General features: G+C 41.8%; 1 protein-coding gene across 8 annotated transcripts in view; it reads left to right on the forward strand.

Annotated features, from left to right (window-relative positions):
• Positions 1-22,303, forward strand: part of fgd4a (FYVE, RhoGEF and PH domain containing 4a) — a 184,909-nt gene extending 162,606 nt beyond the window's left edge. For 4 of the 8 annotated variants that reach the window (XM_010769766.1, XM_010769774.1, XM_010769794.1 and 1 more), the window contains 16 exons: positions 9,101-9,253; positions 9,835-10,012; positions 12,542-12,947; positions 14,784-14,873; positions 14,969-15,114; positions 15,703-15,859; positions 15,987-16,125; positions 16,211-16,269; positions 16,353-16,499; positions 16,825-16,997; positions 17,586-17,616; positions 17,701-17,781; positions 17,871-17,996; positions 18,860-18,997; positions 19,469-19,609; positions 19,702-22,301. In XM_010769766.1, coding sequence (XP_010768068.1) covers positions 9,101-9,253; positions 9,835-10,012; positions 12,542-12,947; positions 14,784-14,873; positions 14,969-15,114; positions 15,703-15,859; positions 15,987-16,125; positions 16,211-16,269; positions 16,353-16,499; positions 16,825-16,997; positions 17,586-17,616; positions 17,701-17,781; positions 17,871-17,996; positions 18,860-18,997; positions 19,469-19,609; positions 19,702-19,971 — 2,435 coding nt within the window. In that variant the 3' untranslated portion in view covers positions 19,972-22,301. Of the gene's footprint in view, positions 1-9,100; positions 9,254-9,834; positions 10,013-10,432; positions 10,558-12,541; positions 12,948-14,783; positions 14,874-14,968; positions 15,115-15,702; positions 15,860-15,986; positions 16,126-16,210; positions 16,270-16,352; positions 16,500-16,824; positions 16,998-17,585; positions 17,617-17,700; positions 17,782-17,870; positions 17,997-18,859; positions 18,998-19,468; positions 19,610-19,701 lie in introns of those variants that run through there. The other 4 variants (XM_010769760.1, XM_010769752.1, XM_010769787.1 and 1 more) reach the window with 3 other exon arrangements.
• Positions 22,304-22,378: the final 75 nt, after the last annotated feature.

Genomic DNA, 22,378 nt, shown 5'->3' on the forward strand with positions numbered 1-22,378 from the left:
CTGTACACCATCTCGTCGCCGTCGGTGATCTGGGCGATGACGGTCGTGTCGTCAGCAAATTTCACGATGGTGTTGGAGCTATGTGTGGCCATGCAGTCATGTGTGAACAGGGAGTAGAGGAGAGGGCTGAGCACGCAGCCTTGAGGGGCTCCGGTGTTGAGGATCAGGGTGGAGGATGTGATGTTTCCCACCCGCACTGCCTGGGGTCTGCCCGTCAGGAAGTTCAGGAACCAGTCACAGAGGGCGCTGTTGAGCCCGAGGTCTCTGAGCTTGATGACCAGCTTGGAGGGCACAATGGTATTGAAGGCTGAACTGTAATCAATGAACAGCATTCTCACATATGTGTTCCTCTGATCCAGGTGTGAGAGGGCAGTGTGGATGGTGAGGGCTATGGCGTCGTCTGTGGACCTGTTTGCTCTGTAGGCAAACTGCAGGGGGTCCAGAGAGTCAGGGAGGAGGTGATGAAGGTTTTGACTAACCGCTCAAAGCACTTCATTATGATGGAGGTGAGTGCTACTGGGCGGTAGTCATTGAGGCTGGTGATTGTCCTTAACATTGTTAATGGGGTAGTGTTTTAAATGGTGCGAAAAATAAAGATATCTACAAAAATTCCACGTAAAACAGGCTTGGAAATTGATGTACAAATGAGCCTTTTGTGGGTGATGTATTCCTTTAAAGGAAAACATCACCCACAAAAGGGTTCAAGGTTTTTTTTTACAACAACTAAAAACAACTATCTGCGCACCCCCGGATACAAGGGGGCAGTAGCCGCACTGCCCACTCCTCCGGGCCACCCGCACGCCGCTGCTGTGCCCTAAAAAATTTCCAGGTATGCCTCCGGATCGTCCTCTGCTGTCAACTTCTGGAGGGCAATCAGCGGTGGTCGGGCCGGGTTGGTCCCAGGACCGGGTGGCCGGAAGCTGCAGCAGTTCCCGCAGGAGAGACCGGTCCTCGCGCTGGCTCGAGGCGATCTCAAGCAGAGCCTCGCTCTGCTGTTGCTGCAACCCTGTGTGAGTTGACCCTGCTGAAAAAACCAGCTAAACCAGCCATCCTGGCCAGCTAAAGTGTCCAAAACCCCTCTAAACCAGCCAACCATTCCAGCCTAATATCTACTGAGCAGGGTTTGGGTGTAAGACAAACCAGAACCAGGTTACCAGGTTATCTGATCAGCTGTCTGGCCTCCGGCCGAGCCACTCCCTTCACTCTAGCACCCGGCGCCCTAACCACACCCCGCTGCCACAGTGGGTTATACTGAAACACATTTCCTGGATATGCTGTATAATAGACAATGAAAGGAGATGCAGGTCTTTGCGGAACCTGTTTAAATTCAGAGGTCAGATGCCACTGGCTGCATCTCTGAGTCTGATGACAGCGTCCTATCTGCATGAGACGCCAGCAGTGAGACCCTGCCAACAATAAGCCTGCAGGACGTTGGCTGCGTCAAGTATTTATTGGCACCAACTGATGCTTGCACCACTGAGACGTGAGCATGACAGTGCAGGTTTGGTCACAATTGCACCATCATTCAGGATGTTGAGAGCCATTATTGCATCGTATGCAGTTCCTAGTATTAGGAAGGGAATGCAGTGAATGAACTGTGTACTGGTCAAACTGGTTTACTGGGATGCCTGTCATTTTTTAATTGTGCTCTGGTGACACATAATACTGTCAGAGAGCATGCAGTTGTGTGCACTGTGTGAATATATACAGACCTCTACACATAGCTTTCACATAGCCACAGATATAAGATGAAGGGTCTTATTGTTAGACTTCCTGTGTTAATGTATTCTTTGAATCATGTGATGGTTTGAAGTTGATATACAACAGTGTGCATCAGCAGTTAGTCAAAACAGCAATTGCGCACATCTGAGCTTGACCGTCAAAGACACCACAGATACAGGACATGGACGATATAATGTTGCAGTTTCCTGTACACACTTCTGCAAAAGGTACTGCTCGTTCAGTAACACGTAGAGTAAATCTCTCATTTGAATTCACATGTTTTTAGTAGATTTGACCATATTCAACCAGAGTTTGCATTACTTTTCACTTGTTTTTGTTGAATCGCTCAGTTTTTCAGCAGTTTTGTGGCTTTTTTTCTTAAATATTTGCTCAGGAGATGTACCTGAGGACTGGAAGTTTATGGCGTGGCTGTTTAAAATAATAGATCAGAGGCTTTGGGCTTCATTTAGATTTTAGCAGACAGATGAGAGAAGTGGTGCGTAGCGCTGCAGGCTGCTTTACTGTGGCGTTTTTAATCATTGATCAGAATAATCAGGCAGAAGGAGAAGTGTAGCGGCTGTTACACAAGTGGCTTGCGCTCGTTCTAGTCCTGTTTCACACTGAGAGAGGCTTTATCTGTTTGCTCCTTTTCGGATCAAAGAACGAGGAAGTTGGAAAATATTTTAGTCATTTCGTGCCAGCAAGAGCTGTGAAAGCTAAAGTGAATTAGCCATACATCCTGTTTTTAGATCTGTAGCTTTTAAATGTGCAGATCCAGAGTTGTGAGCCTCTGGGTATGAGTGTGGTTCTGTACTTTTTTTTAAAAGTCACTTAAATAGGGGGTGTGTGAGGGTGAGTGAAGGAGGAGTCTTGTGCTGCTCTGTGAGTCCTGCGCTGAGCTGAGTGACAGAGCGGGGCAGCCTGGGAAGATTACACTGAACATAAACTTAGAGCTTTTCTGGGATTCACACACTCTCACACACACAGCGTGGTCACTGAGGATGCTACGATCTGTCTCCAACTGTAGGGTGAGTTAATTCTCTGGCTTAATCAAACAATTATTTCTCATTATTTATTTACCATTGTCTTTCCATGAGTGTGGGCTTCTCTCCTTTCTTGTTATGTTTAAAATAAGGTAAAACCACACTAGTAGTGGCTGAAATACGCTTCCATGCTCTCATGTTGACCTGCTCTTTTGTATCTGCCTATGTATGACAATGTCGCAATGTGTACACTGTAACTGGCAGAGCCTTTCATTTGACAAACAGCCTTCATATGTCAACAAGCTCTGACTTTCCTACCCATTTGTACTTTACCCAATATGTAACAGTTGCTGATCTAGATAAGATATTGTGGCTATGGCTGTGCACTTTAGCTATCTTCTTCTCTGGTGTTGTTGACATCGCTGCAGCTCTGTGGCCACGCAGAAAATCTGTAATACGCCAAGCCATTTATAAAAGAAGAAGCAGAATTAGTCAAACGTCCTCTCAGACATTCTTTTTGATATGTCCCGCCTGCGGTGCACTGTGTGAGACAAAGCCCAAGTTTCAGGCTGTGTCACACTCTCTGCTGGCAGGGTGGAGACGCACTGCACACAGACAGGTGTGCCTTTTCTGTTTTTACCTGAAACTCTCACTCAGCATATTTTGCAGTGGGGGTTTGGGAGGAGGGACGTACAACAAACAGATCAGGCAGGCCGTCAGGTGATAACACTTCGGGGAGGTGGTGACGTCATGAGGTAGGAATGTTTTGAATGTTTACAGTACTTAACATTGTTTGACAAAAATGCTGAGAGCAGATTACATTAGTAATACACCTGCTCAAAGTGAGGTCTGTTTCCAGTTTGCTCTTAGAGAACAGTTCCCGCTGCAGGCATTGGACTAAACGTGCTATATTAAGTGTGTTGTTCAAAAGCTCATAGAGTCTGTTTTTTAGACTTCTTGGCTCTAGAGATAGCTGGTGGATTTAGATTATTTTAAATGGAGGAAGATCTAACTAACAAACTATCAATACTTATATAACAATTACCACAACAATATAAGGTTGCAAGTAATGATTGTTTATATTTTCTAATCTACTGATCATTTCAAAACACTGGCACATTTTCATCCAAGTTTCCCAGAGTCATTGCTGATGAATTTTAATGTATTTTATCATCTGTCCAAACCCAAATATATTTACTATATGTTCTTTGAAATTGAGAAAAGCACTTCATCTCAATATTTGAGAGGCTGACATAAATGGTTATTGATTATCAAAAGTGAAAAGTTATCAATAAAATCCTAAATCGTTGCAGCTCTAAATAAATATATGTTAACAGTGTTAATGTACTATATGTTTCCATCAATATCCATAAATAATTACAAGTCCCTAATCTGTGCATAAATGCAGTGTGTAAATATTTGCCGTAGTTAGGGGGGGCAGAGAGGGATCCAGACTTAATATTACAAGGTAACTGACCCAACCTTAAAACCACCCTTGCTAGAGATTAAAAAAGGGTTGGTCCACCACTTGTTTCAGACTGAAATATTTCAACCACTATAAGAAAAAGTGCTATACAATTTCGTACAAGTCATGATTGTACACTCCCCGTCCAAAAACAAAGTCACCACCTGGATTTAACTAAGCAGTTCGGTAAGAGCCTTCCATTGGATAATTGCTACAGTGATTGTTACGTATATAATCGTAAAAAATGGCAATCCATCCAATGTTTGTTTTCGGACAAACAAACCAAAAGACCTTGCCCTCCCTGGAGTCAATCTATTTTAGGCTTTGGTTGAGATTATTAACTATTTTCAGACTATGTTTATTTTTTGTTGCAAAAAATAAATTTGTGTCAGAGTGATACATTCCTTCAGTCTCCTTTGCTGGCTTCCAGAAAACTCATTCCTGTGCTGCTGTGATGTGGCAGAGTTGGAGGGCTGAGCTGTGGGGGGGGGCTGACGTCTTTAAAGCTGTAGTGCCACACACACACACGCTGAGCTCAGGTAAACCTCAGAAACTAGATTCTCTTTGAAAAGGGAGATGAATCTGGTCTGATGTGTTTGGAGAGCTCTGTCTCCTGGATAGACTCACACACTAAGGGGAGATGCTGTTCATATTTTAGGTAAGAAAAGAGGATATTTTGAAATCTAAAACCGCTGGTGCTTTGAAAAGCAGCATGTTTGCAAGGGGTTGTTTCATCTACACTGCTGCAGACACCTGACCTTTACAGGAGCATTTCTTATTTCTCGTACTCGCTGTGCTGCAGTTTCAGATGTATTGAGATGAAAGCAGATGCCTTCAGGCTCGGTCCACTCAGCAGTGAAGTCAATCTTTTGCATCTTCAAGGGGTAATGGGCTAGTTTTCATGGCAACAAGTCTGACCACCCCCCAACTAAGACGGAGGCAAAGGTCGACTCCGAGTTAGACTTCTCAGAGTTGCACTTCCTTGATTGAAGCATCGCTCCCCAGTTGTTTCAGTTTATATGCAATGCAGATGACCTATGAGAGAGAAGTTGTTTCATCAATTAAGATATGAAGATATTTAATAACTCACCATATAATTGGTCTTATAAAACTCACCTGGCTGTGTCCCTGCACAGCTTTAGTTTCTCTTATATTTCTATCTTTGACGAAAGCAAGTCTCACACAGCTGGAGAAAAAGTAAAAGCTAACAACCTGTCAGCTTTAATGAGAAGATGCCAGAAGAGTGTGTTTCCAGGAGCAGCAGTTCCTGCCCAGAATCACACTTCTGAGAAAGGGAGTTTGTCCTATTTTTACTGTAAGGGAAGTGGCTTAAAGAGGCCCTATTGTGCTTTTTGTGTTTTCCCTTTCGTATCGTGTGTTATGAAGTTTTTTGTGCATGTAAATGATCTGCAAAGGCTAAAATCCTCAAATTCTCTCCCCCACCTGCCTGAAACACCTTGATTGTAGTCCTTTATGTTTACCGTTACATAGTGGCATCACTGCGTAACACTCGCGCTCTATTGGCTTGCACACCAACATATTATAAGTGATAGACTAATGGGCGGGACATCTCTAAGCGTTTGACCAATGACAACAGAGCCGGCCAGCTAACCAATCAGAGCAGACCGGGCTCTCGTTTTGAGAAGAATATAGCACTTTTTGAACATTAAAGCATGTAAACATGTCACAGTAGAGGCACGGAAAACAAATATGAACCTGGAAATTAGCATAATAGGGCCTCTTTAATTATTCAAATAAGGGCCTAAAGATAGTTGATCTGATCATAACTACAATGAGTTTCTAAGCAGTTTTCCAAACGGTACAACATGTATCTCTTACATGTCTGTTCTCTTAGCCTTAACACTAACCATTTAAAATACCTTCACAACTTGCTCGGGTTCGAGTGTAATCCTCCAGCCTGGGTGCAGATTCACAGGCGAGGTGTTTGACAGAGTTAATAACAACCCGTGGAGACAGAACCAGGCTGTGGAGGGTGGACCCCCTGCAATCTCCCACCATAAATGTAGTGCACGATCTGCCGACGGGGACTTCATTTTTAGCCATATATGTATATAATATGGGACATAAGTTTATGTTTTTTTATAATCTCTTAATGTGGCCACCGGTGGAAGCCAAGCACATAATCAAGACAAATTCCTGAGGCCGCTTTCGGATTTGATTGGTAATTTTTGGGTCTGTGTTAAGAAAGTCTGCTCTCCTAAACACAGCGTGGGACCGTTTCCAGTCAGACGGTTGCTCGAGCTGTTGTCTTTAATTACGGTCAGGTTTTTAAAAATAGAAACTGTGACTGTGATTCTGTGGTCTTTTTTTCTGTTTCTGTTTCAGGATTGGTAAGATAAAGATCACTGCAGGGAAAATAAAAAAAGGGGCTTCATGTAACATTTTGGCACATAGTAGCAAAATGTCAGTAAACAAACTAAAAATGGCACAGCATGTATACAGGACATATGTTTTCACTCTGATGGCAGTGGTTCATTCACTTAAAGGGCTGCTGCAAACATTTTTTCAATATCTTTTCATCTACTCATGCCCAAGCTGACCCAGTATTTCTACACAGTGGCAGTTAAAGGTTAGGCTACATTTATATTAATATGTCACAAAGCATTAGTATTCATTTAGTATTATACTATTTGTAGAGTAAGATTCTTGTGGTGGCTGCACAGCATTATTTCCAACTCGTTTTATCCAGTCTCTTCCAATAACGTTAGATTCTAAAAGATAATATGTATTGAAAAAATACAAAAAATTACAGCTTGTTTACATCCAACAAAATATTCTGCTTTGTTGTCCTTGAGCTTTTAAAAACCAACATTTGTATTGCGGTCATAAACTGTAAGCTTCCCACACACAAAAGGAGGAACTAGCATGAATCTATCAGTCCCATAAATGACATATAACCACAATAACAACAACATATATATATATTTATTTTTTGCTATGTCATGAAGGACTTCATGAAAAGACATTCAGCTCCTGCCTCAGAAGCACAGATGCTTTTAGTTTGATCTATTTTTGGACTCTTTCTATCAAGAAATTAAGACCTGTTATCAATGATTTATATTATAGGATGGAACATTTCTCCTTTCATATTCACTGCGGGCTATTCTGAGGACAATTTCTGTAGACTTACTGGAGACCTGAAAGTAGAACAGTTACAAATGCAATTAGTCGGAAGTTCAGATTTTGCCAAGGTGTTTCCTTGAAGCTCTACCCTGTTAGATTCCACTACACACTATTAATCCATACAAGTTAACCAAGTGCAAAGCCACATTGATTTCTGCTTCTCAACCCATGCATCAGTGCCACTTGTGAAATCACACACACCCATGTAAGTGACCACCTTAAATGGAAACGAATGGACTAATACCTTGTAAGATAATGAGAGCACCTCCTGGCTGTTTGCTTGGTCGTTCCATATAGGGACATTTGCCTAAGAACACACGTTCCACATGCATGTGTGTGTGCCGTGAGGTCAGAGAGAGTGTATTTAAGAAACTGTAAACACTGCCAGTCTGTGTCTGTCGCTCCATTAAATCACTCCGCTCTATCTAAACACTGAGGATGTACCATCTGCGTCCAGCTGTTCCGATAAAGCCTCTCCGGAGCTGATCATCAGCTGGATCATTAGCTCGATAATCAACTCAACTCTCTGACACTCTTTAATATTTAGCCCGCAGCTGTTTAGCATACGCATATTTACAGTAATGAATACAAACAGTATGCCCTGTGTATGAGTGGGGATTAGATATTGAAGGAATGATCTCTCAGGGTAATGGACACACTTAGCTTGTTTTTTGTAAACCACAGCCCACCCTTAGGCCTTAAATTATAATTAGTTTTCTTAGCTGTTATGAGTTTGAATAAGGCAACCAAGGCTGTGAAAGTTTCGATTATTATTTACAGCCTTGAAGCACAGAATAAATAAGGAAGTCTTGGCCCCTGTGTCGCACATTTAACTACTTGTTCTCCAGTGGTTGCAACATTTCCTAAACAGCTACATTCCCACCCACAGTACTATGAGTTTAAAGATTCTAAATAACTTTGAATGTCCTCTATTGCATGAATTGGAATGTCCTAAATGTAGTTGTTGGTATCACAACAAAGAAGAATATTTTTACATTTCAAAAGTCTGGTATAAAGAAAGGTTACGGTTGTGCCATACTGTCATCTGCCATACCATCATTGGTGCCTGATGATATTCTATTCTGTAAGACTGCAACTAACACATCTTTTTGCATTAGAGATGAATCTGCTGATTATTTTATGAATAATCAATTATTAGTTTGGTCTATCACATGTCAGGAAACACCAGAAATCCCAGTGTGTCCAAGGTTGAATTTCTTTCTTTTGTCCGTCCAATATCAAAAAGATGTTCCCCTTACTATGATAGATAACAGAGAAAAGCAAGACATCTCCATATTTGATGGGCTAAAAATAAGCATTTCTGCAATTCATTCAAAGTAATCAAGATTATCAGAATTCTTGTGGATTATTTATTTTTTTAGCTGAATATCATTGCAGCTTTATGATTGTGATAAATATTGAACATGAACAGTGTTTTGTAGTTAAAGTGAGTTCTCTGATGAAGTCTACAAGACGTTGTCAGCATGTTTTTTTGACATGGCCAGAGTAAATTGGTGTCTTTACCATCTGCCAACTTGGTCCTAAAGTTCTATTTGTGTGATCACTTTTTCCTTTGGGTTGGAACTCAGGCTTAACACCACAGACACATACCCAGAGCGGTATCTTCTTTAAGACACAACTACAGTTTGGAGTTGAGGTGTTCTTGGTTTGAGGCCAAAAGGGGACATGTGCTTTGCCATTCACCATCACTCTTCCTTCTTTTACCTACACATCCATACTGTCCTGTCAATGTTGCTTACTCTCCCTCTCTCTGTGTGTCCTTCAGCTCTAGGTACTAGCCCAGCGGGCAAACAGAGCAACACACCCAGTGTTCAGGCGTGCCTGAGTCGGGCGGGGGGGGGAACACCTGACCGGAGCAGGAGAGGAGTCAATGGAAGAAGCACCAGCTTCAGGCCTCGGCTGTCGTCTAAACCACAAGGTACACACGACTCCCCACAGCAGTTTAACCACAGAGTGGGAGGGTCAGAGGACACACACCATCTATGATTCACATGTGAAATTGTTGACACCCACACAATGATGGTTCCATCTCCTGTGACCTTCTCCTGCTTTGATGTTGTCCATAAGTATAGCCATGCTTTCAGTATCTGACTCCACATGTGCTCAGGGAAATGGTGAAAACAGGAATAGAGTTATGTAAGCTTGGAATGAGTGAACCCTGAGCCTCGTTCCTCTTTTATTTGATGCCAGTAAATCATTCTTCACAGATAACACAGGAGACACAGCTTCATTCGTTGTGCTGCTGTAAATCATGCAGGGAAATTCCTAACACATTACAAAAGTAAAACTGCTGTGTTATTCTACACTGAGCCGGGTCGCTTGTTTACTACATGTAATATAGCTCAGCGTGTGGTGTACGATGGGGTAGCTTATATCGCCCCCTTCAGTTCTTAAAGGGCATTGCAGATACCTTTTAATTTACTCATAAGGAAACATGTATCTTCTACCAGCATCTTAAATAGAACCTAATTACAAACTTTTCCTTTTTCTTCTCCGCAGTGCCTCCAAAGCCAGCACATCTCCAGAGCCCGGTGACGGGGCTCACATCGCCACTAGGCCGCGTACAGAGACCACCACTAAAACAGAGGATGGATGAGGGAGGAGGAGGAGGAGGAGGGAGAGGGGCTGTAAAACACTCCAAGGTGTCAGACCTCATCAGCCGCTTTGAGGAGAACAAGTAAGGAATCTTTACTACTTACTACGACTGTGTTTGTGTCTGTGGTTTTCACTGAAAACGCAAACAATATGAAATGGGATTGGAGGATTTGTGTCAGGAATTGCTTAATTTGTCAGATCTGTCATATTCAGTGAAAGTGCCTCTTCAATGATTTCACCAAGCGTGTGACCGGCTTCTCATTTCTTTTTTGGAGGGGTTCCTGTTGTATAACTCCATCTACGTCACTTACTAGACATTGTGACGAAATCAACCTCATTCAGGCTGTCGTCATTCAGGCTGTCGTCATCCCAGCTGACGGAAAACTCTGTCTTTCCTAACATTTCCTGATGCCGGTTATTTCAAGGATGAAAAGCAGAAGTGCCTCGATTAAAGTGTTCAGCCTGACTCACTGATAGCAGCGAGTAGACAGAACAAGCTGAGATTAGCCCGAGATCCACAAGCCAAGCAAAGGGGATGAAAGGAGATTTGTACAGGCGGGGGGAAACAGCGCTGCTCATTCAGTTGTGGGACAGGTTGTGTCTGGAGATGAAGCCCCGGAGAACAAGGTAGGAGGTCTCGACTCATGGTATGGTTTTATGGGGATTAAAGTGTTCTGTTGGTGGTGCTTGTTTTGTAAAGCAGTGCTACAGGTTATGATTGTAGCAACAGACTTGTATATTCAAGATATTTTTGTGAAAGCAGTTAGCAAAAATAAGACCCCCTGTCCAAATTCCTCTTACAGTAGAGCCTAACAATAGTCAGTAGCATGCCCACTCAGACTCATAATGACTCATTTCAGGCCTGGATCCCTAAAAATAAATGTTTCCGAATCCCAGAATTTCTCCACACCTTCCATCCTTTTTTTCCCAGTTTTGAGGTGAGGTGAATCAGTGCAATCGGGTGTATCTTTTTTTATTCCGACTCTGCGGGGGCTGTGGGGATTACCCTCTGGTGGCCCTGGGAAGAGAGAGAAAGGCCCGAAGCTTTGGAGAACAGAATTAGCCTACTAATATACTAATCTGGTTCACATGGCACTCGGCTGCCTTAGAGGACGGCCACATGGCAAGGGAAGCTGCTCTTAATTCTTGTCTTGTTCAGTCTGTTTTAAACTCTCCTCATGTACCCGAGCACTTACTGTGCTATTTATATGCAAAGAAGAACTGTTTTTGTGCAACAATACAATGCAGGGAGAAGTTTTGTGTAGACTTGAGCAACATATTGGTATTATATGGATTACATGATATGAGACTAGTTATTGTCTTCGATTTTGGATATCATAATGCACATTTTTCTTCTCTTTTCTTGGTTTTAAAGAGAAAATTATGTTATGTTCTTAACTTGCCAAGGTGTTCTATCACTTGGTCATTATATCAACATGATGAACTGATGATTGTGTATTACAAATCTCATTTTTGAAACATTCTTTGAAAGTCAATCTTACAAAATTATTGCAAAATTGATACAAAGGTAAAAAAATATCATGACGTTTGATTGTTTTGCATATCACGCAGCCGTAATAAAGTGTGTTTTTTTTCTGAAACAGTATTAAACAGTATTTCTTAGCTGCTTTTCGTAGTATTTCTTTGTCTTACTCTGGTAGTATTGTTTCAAAAACTCTCAGGTGCACCAAAAGTGATTCATCTGTAGAGCGGCTCACTAGCCTGTTGTTGTTCCTCTATTTATACATACTTCCTGTTTCTACCGGACAGTGACATTAAGCGCAACAGCGATCGTCACCGAGGCTAAAAAAAAACCAGTTGCTTGTTTTTTTTGCACCAGTAAAGGTTATATTCCATTTATCTTGTTTTTTGCTAGAAACATTGAGGATTTAAGGATTTTTTTTTTTTACTTGATCTGATTTATGACCAGTTGTAGAAGAGATTCGGCAAAGCGAAGCTCAGATACAGAAGCTGCTGAACTGTGGGTTGTTGCCTTCGGAGGTCTTGAGGGTGATTTACAGGGAAACAGCTGGACTGACTGCCGGTACAGGATGTAGAGTAGATGAATGGTGGCATTGTGCATTCATGTGTGTGTCTTAATCTAGCTTCCATTCCTGTGCTGTGTTTCAAATGATCTCAAGCAAACTGTTTTTCCCATTTCATTCATGTTCATAGAAGAGATCTTACAGTATATTATATAATGTGAGTTCTCCTTGGAAGTAGCACAGCATCCACCTCCAGGGAGCCGTGTTGTAGCTCTCCTCCTCATTACTGTACCTCCATTCTATCTTTGCTCTGCACACACACACACACACACACACACACACACACACACACACACACACACACACACACACACACACACACACACACACACACACACACACACACACTTCCTCTGCATTACACCAGCTCTCAGCAGCCTCGTTAGACAGAAGGAAGTTTTATTTTTAACTCTCACACTCAAGTGCAAAAGCTGTCTGCTTATCAACATGTCTCCCTGTGCAGGCTCGCTACTAAAAAACCCTCCTGTAGTTCTTTATCCTCGGAGGTTTTGAACTATTTCTCGTGCTCTTGACTGACTTCCTCCTTTGCCTCTCTGTTCCTGCAGCGGCACAGAGACCAAGAGAGACGGCTCGCCGATCAAACAGATCACCAAGTCGACCAACAGCAGCCCAGCTCACCGCGCCTACCCGAAGAAGACGGAGGCGGACGGGCTTCAGGAGAACCACTCCTCCAAACCAGCCTCTCCTGAGGATGAACACAAACCGGCAGCCAACGGGGTGCTAGCCCAGATGGAGCAGCACAAGGACAAGGAGGACAGCCAGGAAGAGAACAGTGACAGTGTGAGGACAGACACCACGGGGCTGGTAAACGGAGACATGGGGAGCAGTGAACAGAGTGAGGGTCTCTCACCTCCACACACAGACAGGACTGTGACAGAAACTGAGAATAAGGACAGTGGGACTCAAATAGAAACCGAGCACAAGAACGAAGAAGGGGGCACCGAGCATAAGGTACGTTTACTTCACTATGCTTTATTTTTACAGCCAGGCAGAGCTGAATCTGTCAGCAGTTATTTATCTCCTGGGCTCTCAGGGCAATTAAATGTTCTGAACTCAACTCGGGGTTACTCTGATATTGTCGAGGTAGAGTTGTGTGTGTGTGTGTGTGTGTGTGTGTGTGTGTGTGTGTGTGTGTGTGTGTGTGTGTGTGTGTGTGTGTGTGTGTGTGTGTGTGTGGGTCAATCCATGTCTTCTCAGAAAAACAACAGTCTCCATGAGATAGGAGAGGAAGCACCAATCGCTACATGCTGAAAGGTTTTTCTTTGACATTTGAAAAAATGGAAACTTAATAAAACTCTAAATGAAATTCTAAAAATAGCCAGTCAGTTCCATTTGATCTATCGACTCTGGATTAAGTTTGAGTGGCTTTGTTACACTTTTTGGATTTCGAATTGTACTTATGTTTGGAGTTTACAAACAGTATAGATTCAGTACTTCCACCATGTTATTCATTCTTCTGCCTTTTGTTGATGGAAAGAGTACTCAGTATGATACAGAAATACCTGTAAAACAAATACAAATACTCTACTTTAAAAAATGTACTAATCCTAATTGAGTGATAGCACTGAAGTATAAGCAGCAAAATGTTCTTAAAATTCACAGTAAACAATTACAAATCTAAATGAATGCAGCAGATATCATGCATGCTTCTTGTTGCTGGTCAAAGCTTGGAACAATTGCCTCAAGTGAAGTCACGTGAGGCAATTGTCTCTGTTTTGTGGAGCCACAAAAAGGCTTTGAAGATGTGTACAATGTGCAAAGTAAAAATATAGGTTATGCAGTTTCACTTGTTGGTGGAACTGCTACCAGTAAGAGACATCTGAAACACAAGGGGCAGGGGGGGGAGGGGGGCTAATGCACACTGCTTCTCTATAAAAACACATGCATGTATCCATTTGTCTTAACTAAAAAATAAAAAAAAAGCCTTAACTTGAAAGAATAACTTATTAAGAATCTCTGGAAAGAATTCTCAACAACATGGATGCATTGACACATGATTAAAGTTGCATATGAGGCTGATTGAGCTCAGATAATCTAAGGGGACGATACTGCTTCCGGTTGTGGTTAAAAATATTGCGAAATATTCTGCTGCATGGTCATTGTGCTGTTAATCTGTCCAGGCATTTCATCACATCAGTATGCATGTGTGAGGTTTTAGTTACATTTTACATGTTCCTCAAACTAATTGGCCTCTCACACACAAAACTCTGTCAGACATGTTTCTGTCTTTGTACCATTTGGTGCCATTTCCCTTCTTCCATATTTTCATTTCCTGTTCTGCGAGCCCTGCAAGTTAAGGACACACACACCAGTGCTACATGCTTCTGTACGCAGCAACAGTGAGATGGGATTCAACACAAGGCTCAAATAGTAGGCGTGTCACTGAATCAATACAAGAAATGCACGATTTGGAGTGAACGTTTGTGTTATTAAAATGCAGAAAAAGCCTCTGATGACTGTCTGACTCAGCATCATGATGAGATGAGAGACCTGAACCAAACCGGAACTTGCAAATGTAAGGTTGTGAGAATGAAATCTGAGTTGAAACAATGAATGTGCTTCAGACACTTCTGCATTTTCCTCAGTAAGCTCAGGTCCATTTTATACAACCCTTTTTTCTTATAAGATTACAAGATCAATGACTCATCATAAGAGTGTCAGACTGAAACGCTCACCATGCAGAGGACACACCTCAACAGAATGATCCCACTTTCACTACTTAGTAACTCATCATTAGAAGACGTTATTTAAAACACAAATTCTCATTGATGTTCCCTCTGTTTTTAGGAGACAAATGAACAGAAGCTGTTTAAGATCGCCAGCGAGCTCCTGCACACAGAGAAGGCCTACGTAGCGCGACTGAACCTGCTGGACCAGGTGAGGGACTACTTTTTCTGCTGTAGTAAAGGTTTTTAGATTTCTCTTTTCAATTATTTGTCACTTACCTGTTATATGTGTTATGCACTCTACAGGTATTCTGTGCTAAGCTGATGGAGGAGGCGAACAAAGGAACGTTCCCTGTGGACGTGGTGAAGAACATCTTCTCCAACATCGTCTCCATCCACGCCTTCCACAGCCAGTTCCTGCTTCCAGATCTGGAGAAACGCATGGGGGAATGGTGAGCCTGTCGTTAAATCACGAGAAACACAACAGGGTCGATGTTATAAATGTACTGTAGCGCCTTTTATATTGACTCAAAAGGTCTCAAACATTAAAAACGTTTATTGTGAAGCTTCATTTTCAAGAGGATTTTTTTAATAAAGAATAACACCTTTGAATAAGTCTAATAAAATAGAACAGAATTCTACAAATTAATAAATAAATAAACTTCTAATAAATGAAATACATGGAAACATGAATAATTATCATACTTTTTCAAAATTAAAACATAAAAAAAATGGTATCAAAGGAAAATAACACCAATAATACTATAACTTTTATACTACTTTGAACTTGGCTTTGATGACTATTCATATTATTTCGATTTTAAGTTTGTCCATGAGCAGAAAGCTAATGTTTGAATGCTTGAACAATAATAAGATACTTTGCTTTGCAATAATAAGCCCATTAGGCTGTAAGCTTTGGAGCAGAGGAATAAAGCTGCTGTCATTGATGAGGATGAGATCAAACTCATGATGAACATATAAACAATAAACTGCCTCATTGCGGTCGTAACAAATGTACCTCCTTTATTTCCACCCTGCAGGGCGGCCACTCCTCGAATCGGAGACATCCTGCTGAAACTCACACCCTTCCTCAAGATGTACGCAGAGTATGTGAAGAATTTCGAGAAAGCCATGGAGCTGCTGAAAACCTGGACTGATCGCTCGCCTCAATTCAAGGGCATCATTCAGGAGATACAGGTACTGCCAGCAGAAGACACAAAAACACAGACTCATGCTAAAGAGTTTTAGCCGTGTGAAAAACACTATTGTTTTATCACAATAAATAAGTGTCAAAACTCACGTTCTTTTGGTCATTTCTGCACAGAGTCAGGAGGCGTGTGGCAGCCTGACGCTTCAGCATCACATGTTGGAGCCCGTGCAGAGAGTCCCTCGCTACGAGATGCTGCTAAAAGACTATCTGAAGAAGCTGCCTCAGGACGACTCCGACCGGCAGGATTCAGAGAGTAAGTCTAAATACTCAACATTCCCACTTCAAGGAACACATTTTAATTCACTATATTAATGTAATCGGTTTATTTTTTCCCTTAGAATCAATAGAAATAATCGCCACAGCAGCCACTCACTCGAACAGCGCTATACGAAAATCTGTAAGTACAGACATTTTAAACAACTTCTCAATTTCGTTGACATATTAATATCCCTCTAACATAAACGCCCCCTCCTAATGTAGGAGAATCTGAAGAAACTGATGGAGATATACGAGATGCTGGGGGAGGAGGAGGACATTGTAAACCCCTCAAACGAGTTCATCAAAGAGGGCCACATCTTGAAGCTGGCGGCCAGGAACACCTCGGCCATGGAGCGATACCTCTTCCTGGTGAGAGAAAGCACAAACACATCTCCTTATCTAATGAGGGGAACATGCTGAGGCGAGACTTTGTCAATTGAAACAAGTGAAGCATTTCGAGCCAGGAACCCCTCCATGTGAGAGTGCATCAGGGGCACATAGAGAAAACTCTAAATCACTGAGATCGCCAGATAATGTAATTACGTTTGGGTTTTTTCTTATTAGCTTCAGCATGAATGTCTCCCATCTGTTTAATTCATCTGTTTAATTCAGGTTGTCTGCAGTGTTGAAGACGGCCCCCTTCGGATATGAACAATGCACTGATCCAAACGTTTGTGTTTTCTGTTTCTGCCAGTTCAACAACATGCTGCTGTACTGCGTGCCTAAATTCAGTCTGGGAGGCACTAAGTACACGGTGAGGACGCGGATCGGCATCGACGGCATGAAAGTCCTGGAAACGCTCAACGAGGACTACCCTCACACCTTCCAGGTGTCCGGGAAGGAGAGGATGCTGGAGCTACAGGCCAGGTACATTAAGAGAGAAACATACATAACAGGAGAAGAGGTTATCGAAGTGTTTATGCAGATTATACGGAAAACCTGAGACGAAAATAGGAAAATCTGGTCATCAGTTTTTTAAGTCCAATCCAAAAAGTTGTATCTCCTGCAGAACAAGTGCAAAACCGTTTTGTCAGGATAATAAATATTAAATTCCTTATTTAAATGTTTTTATATCTGAAACAGGAAAAAAGGGTCCCTCTTCTCATAAACAAATAGTTTTTACACAAGGGTACACTGACATGGTGTGTTAGCAAGTTATGTCATATTATTTTTCGGTCAGTCTTTAAGCTTGGAAACATGAACGATTTGAGTCCCTTAGATCCTTATGCAGTAGTGCACTTAAGTCTCTTGTGGCCAAAATAAGTATTACAACAACACATAAACAAAACAAAAACCTTTTTGTTACTTGTTTTCAAGTCATAAAAACAGGAGAAGAGTTGTTTGGATCATTATTAAAAATGTATTTCAATCACTTTAAAACAAAATGAGACTTCTGGCTATACATATACATAATTTATCATTTGTAATTCTCATTGTGGCTATTTTTCTCCTCAGCTCAGAGCAGGACAAGGCAGGCTGGATTAAGGTACGTACAGTATACACAGAACCAATGTATTCTCTTGTTTGACTGAATGTGTTTGAAGGTAACATGTTGCTGTTCTTGTCACAGGCTTTCCAGAGGACCATTGAGATCTTCCAGCAGAAAAACGAGTCATTCAAGAATGCACTGAAAGACGAGGAGGAAGTGTCGGTCAGTGTCACATCAAAGCTGTTCACACAGAAACACCCGTCCACACCTTTCTGCGCTGTCACTCAGTATGTTTTTATTTTCTGATGCAGAACGCAGAGCTGGGGAAGCGCGCCCCTCGCTGGATCCGCGACAATGAAGTGACAATGTGTATGAAGTGTAGAGAGTCTTTCAACGCTCTGACGCGGAGGAGGCACCACTGCAGAGCCTGCGGATACGTGAGTAATCCTGATGCTGTTACGTTAGGCATTATGCAGATTGTACTGGAGGTGGATGAGAGCATCTGTAAGGGGAGTTCACAAACAGGTGAACTTACACATCCAGAACTCACTATCATCAAGATGAAGAGTTCAAACGTGACTGGTTGTGGTTTCAGGAAAATAAAAACAGCACACTCCTTTTCCTACCTGTATTACTTTTGACTAAATAACTCAGATGTTGATGACTATAGTCCGATTTGAATGAAAGACCCACTAACTTGTTTGTTTTATTTGTATTTATTATTTTTTATAGCATAGTAGAAAGGTGCTTCAGATTAGACACAACAGACACCTCTTCTACTTCTAAAAGATATCTCAACCAGAGTTCATATGTGGGTTAAAAGTCCATTCTCAGCACTTCCACATTTTTGCAATAACACCCTGCCTTTTATCATAAACGTATGGATTTTGGTGCAAAATGTCATATCTACAGTTCCAACAAATACACATTGTGACTGGTTTAAGGGGTCTTCTCTTCTGTATTCTTTTTTTCCCCTAGGTATTTTTTCAATTTTTACAGCGTCTGCACTTGCACTCTGTATTTCCACCCTTAACTGTTTTATGTAGGAATGAGCCAATAAATAAATAAAAAGATACATTTTGTAGATTAGGGTCAATACGTGGGCTTTCACAGGACGATGAAATGTTCTCCCATGTTAAAGTCACACAGTCAAAGGGCTCTCAGAAGCTGTCATTTCTTTCTGCTATCATGCCCCAAAAACACTTCAATACCTTTTTAAGGTACTTTATTTGAAAGACTAGGTATAACTTTTGTTAGAGCTTGGTGTATTCTGACATTAAGTTCTTCTTCTTTCTTGCAGGTGGTGTGCTGGAAATGTTCAGACAATAAGTGGGATCTTGAATATGACAACAACAAGACGCACAAAGTCTGCAAGGACTGCTACCGCATCCTGTCCGGAGAAGGGGTCGCAGAGGGCAAGAAGAAGGGCATCCTGGAGGTGAAGACCATATAATGATACATAAATACATTGAAGGTCACCTATTATGCAAAATCCTTTGTCTTTTATTACATTACGTGAAATGTCACTTGTTAGACGCTTTTATCCAAAGTTAAATTACAGGAGTAATTTGGGGTGAAGTGTCTTGCCCAAGGACACAGCGGAATGTTATTTTTTTACATTGTGTTATTTTTAACCAAATATCTCTGAGGGGAGTGGCTCCTTATTTTCATGTAAAGTAACAGACAGAGAATCAGCACTTTTGAAACGGGGCTGAAACAGAGGGGATTGTGGGATGCTGCAATGATCTGTTTGGTATTTCAGCCAAACACTTCAGAGACATGTTTTGTATATATCTGAGACCTATAGTATATTGATTAAAGACAATATAATGCTGGGATCATGAAAAGGATTTTGTAAATAATTCATATAGATTTAACTAACCAACTCCTTTTTTCTTCTCATTTGCAGATCGAGGCGGCTCAGTTCACAGGCAGCAGCATCATGTGTGGCTTCCTGCAGTACTGTGAGAAGACCAAAGCTTGGCAGAAAGTGTGGTGTGTCATCCCCGAGAAGGAGTCACTGGTGCTCTATCTCTACGGAGCTCCGCAGGTAACACACCAACAACATGAAGCATACATTTCATTACCCATTTCAATTTGAAATCCATCCATTCATGCATCACTCTCCTCCTCCCTCCTCAGGACGTGAAGGCCCAGTGCACCATCCCCCTGCTGGGCTACAACGTGGACGACAGCGCCCGGGCCACAGACCCCCCCGCTGTCTTCCGCCTCACCCAGTCCAAGTCCATCCACAGCTTTGCCGCTGATACCGAGGAGCTCAAGCAGCGCTGGCTGAAAGTCATCCGAGTGGCGGTGAGGGGGGAGGTGCCGGAGTGCCCTGAGACCAACGGGGGCAGCGCCAACGTGACGGACAACAACAACACACAGGAAGCCAGTATTGATAGCTCATAGAAGTGTGTTTACTACAAGCTAACTGCTGTGGAGATGCTACAGAAAGACAGGATGTGCACTGCAAGCACAAACGAACACTCTCTATGCTGTCCTCTAAAGACAACGAGATAAATCAGTGCTGGATATGCTCCCGTTTTTTCCTGGATGTGTTCACACTTCTGACTCACTGCTAGAACCGTGCTGGATTACTAAAGGATGTTTCTGGTGCAGTCAACACTAGAGCTGTCAGGATTGAGTGACTCTTCTCCAACAGGCACTATAAAAGACAGCTCAAACTCAGTCTTCGAAGACTTTCAATCCGAGTCAGCTCCTCTTGAGCCACCACAGTGGGTTTCCACAGCGCTGTACAGGAAGTGAATCAAAGCTAAAGGACGTTCCAGACGGTGCTGTGACTCAACTCTGTACCTGTACAGTATAAATGGGTTTTTTTCTTTCCTTTTCAAAAAAGGAAAAATGTGTTTTTGTGTACATAAATCAATCCCAAATGTTGTTTTGATAACATAGAAAATGTCTAAGTATAACAAAAATATTTACAGTTTTCCACTTTTTCTTTGCTTGAGAAAATGGATCCAAAACTGGGAAAATGGTCGTGTGCTTGGATAATGATGGTCCCAGCTCCCTTTCTCATCCCTCAGTGAAAAGTATTCACTTTTAACCAAAAATCTGGTGTTGTGTTTTCTATTAAGCTACAGGAGTAACCAGTCTTAAATATATGGGCAGCTGAACATAGTAAAAAAATTAATTCCTACAGTTTTATAACGTAATGACAATACGTATTGTGATACATTTGTCGTAAAAAATGTATCTAAAAAATATTTTATAGATCAAATTGACTACCCGTACAATAAGTCAGTCCTGCTCATTGGTTTGCAACATAAAGCAATTTTTGTATCACAGCTCAAGTAATGTTGGAGGACTGCAAGACAGATTGAAGCAGAGATACCCCCTAGTACAAACCAGTCCTCCATTTCCCATGATGCAACCCAATAGACTTCCATTAGGTATTACCTGATTGCTACCAATGTTTTGTCAGGTATAACAAGTCCAAAGCTTAACTCAAGATTACCCTGAGGATGTCATTCTGTCAGACGTTCACTGTAGAGACAATATACAACTGTATTCACAGCTTGAGTAGCATTATTCCTGGAAAAATGTACAAATAGGTAATGTATTTGTAAATGCAAATCACCTTTAAAATGTTTAGCTACTTTGTAAGAAACTATTTAAGCAGTTCATACATTCTACGGTCTCACATTATGTATTGTCATACTTCGCCCATCCCTAAGGCCTCGACAGTGCTCTTTGAATTCAAATGGCCCTCTGCAATCATGTGTAATTAATATGGCCCAAAACTGAGGATGTGAGAGACGGACCGGGATCATCACGTTTTTCTATAAAGATGCGAACGAGGAACAATCACAGATACAGCGAGAAATGTCAATGTCTTTTTTAATGCTGTAATTAATTTTATTATTTAAAGTAATTTATAGAGTATGAAAAGCATGATCTGTTAAAAGTAGCACAAATGTGTACCCTGACTGTCAACTAAGAAGCGCAGTAGGTAGATCGTATTTTCTTCTGAGGAGATTTTTTCGAACTAACATGAAACCTGGGTTCTTCAGTGTGACAGCGAATACCCCCGCTCAATGCAGGTGCTCACCTGAGTCTCCCCCCCCTGGACTCCCCCCTTCAGTATTCAAATAAAAAGACAAGAGCACAAGACTTCCCGTCTGTAATATCTGAATGTATATGCAGATTTGTATGCTCTCATCCCTCACCAAAAGGTTTGAGAATCGACGCACTTTACAGTCTTAGAGTGTACCTTCAAAGAAAAATGATATGATATGGGGTTCTTGCTTGTTTGTTGTAATATACAAATGTTTGAATAACTTGACTGTGTTATCATGGTAACTCAAACCACTCATTGTGATGCTACCTTAAAAAGGGCCCTTATATTTTGGGGTGGGTTTTCATTTCCTGTTGTGTTATATCAAGGTCTTTCTGCATGTTAATGCCCTCTAAGCGATTGACCAATCACAACAGAACCGGCCAGCTAACCAATCGGAGCAGACTGGGCTCTGGTTTCAGACAGAGGGTGGAAAGAGGTGCCGCAGCACAGACAGTTTCAGTAAATAAAGACCCTTTTGAACATTTAAGCATGGAGACATGTGAAGGTAGAGGCACAAAGAGCCCCTTTCAAAAAAGGAACGTCTCGTTTTGGTTCCTTGTTTTGTGTCTCCTCTCCTGATAAGAAGTGTTTCACTTTGAGTTATGCCAGACATGCACTTAAAACGAACGGGGACATCTGTCAAAGTGAGAAAGTTGAACAGGAAGTACCTTCCATTTACAGTATTCTCACCTGGGTGCATGTCAGTCCTGTTTGCCTTTTCCAGTCCAGTCCACACAC

This window comes from Notothenia coriiceps, unplaced genomic scaffold (genome assembly GCF_000735185.1).
Source record: "Notothenia coriiceps isolate Sejong01 unplaced genomic scaffold, NC01 NC01_scaffold00000339, whole genome shotgun sequence".
In the NCBI taxonomy this organism is placed as follows: domain Eukaryota; kingdom Metazoa; phylum Chordata; class Actinopteri; order Perciformes; family Nototheniidae; genus Notothenia; species Notothenia coriiceps.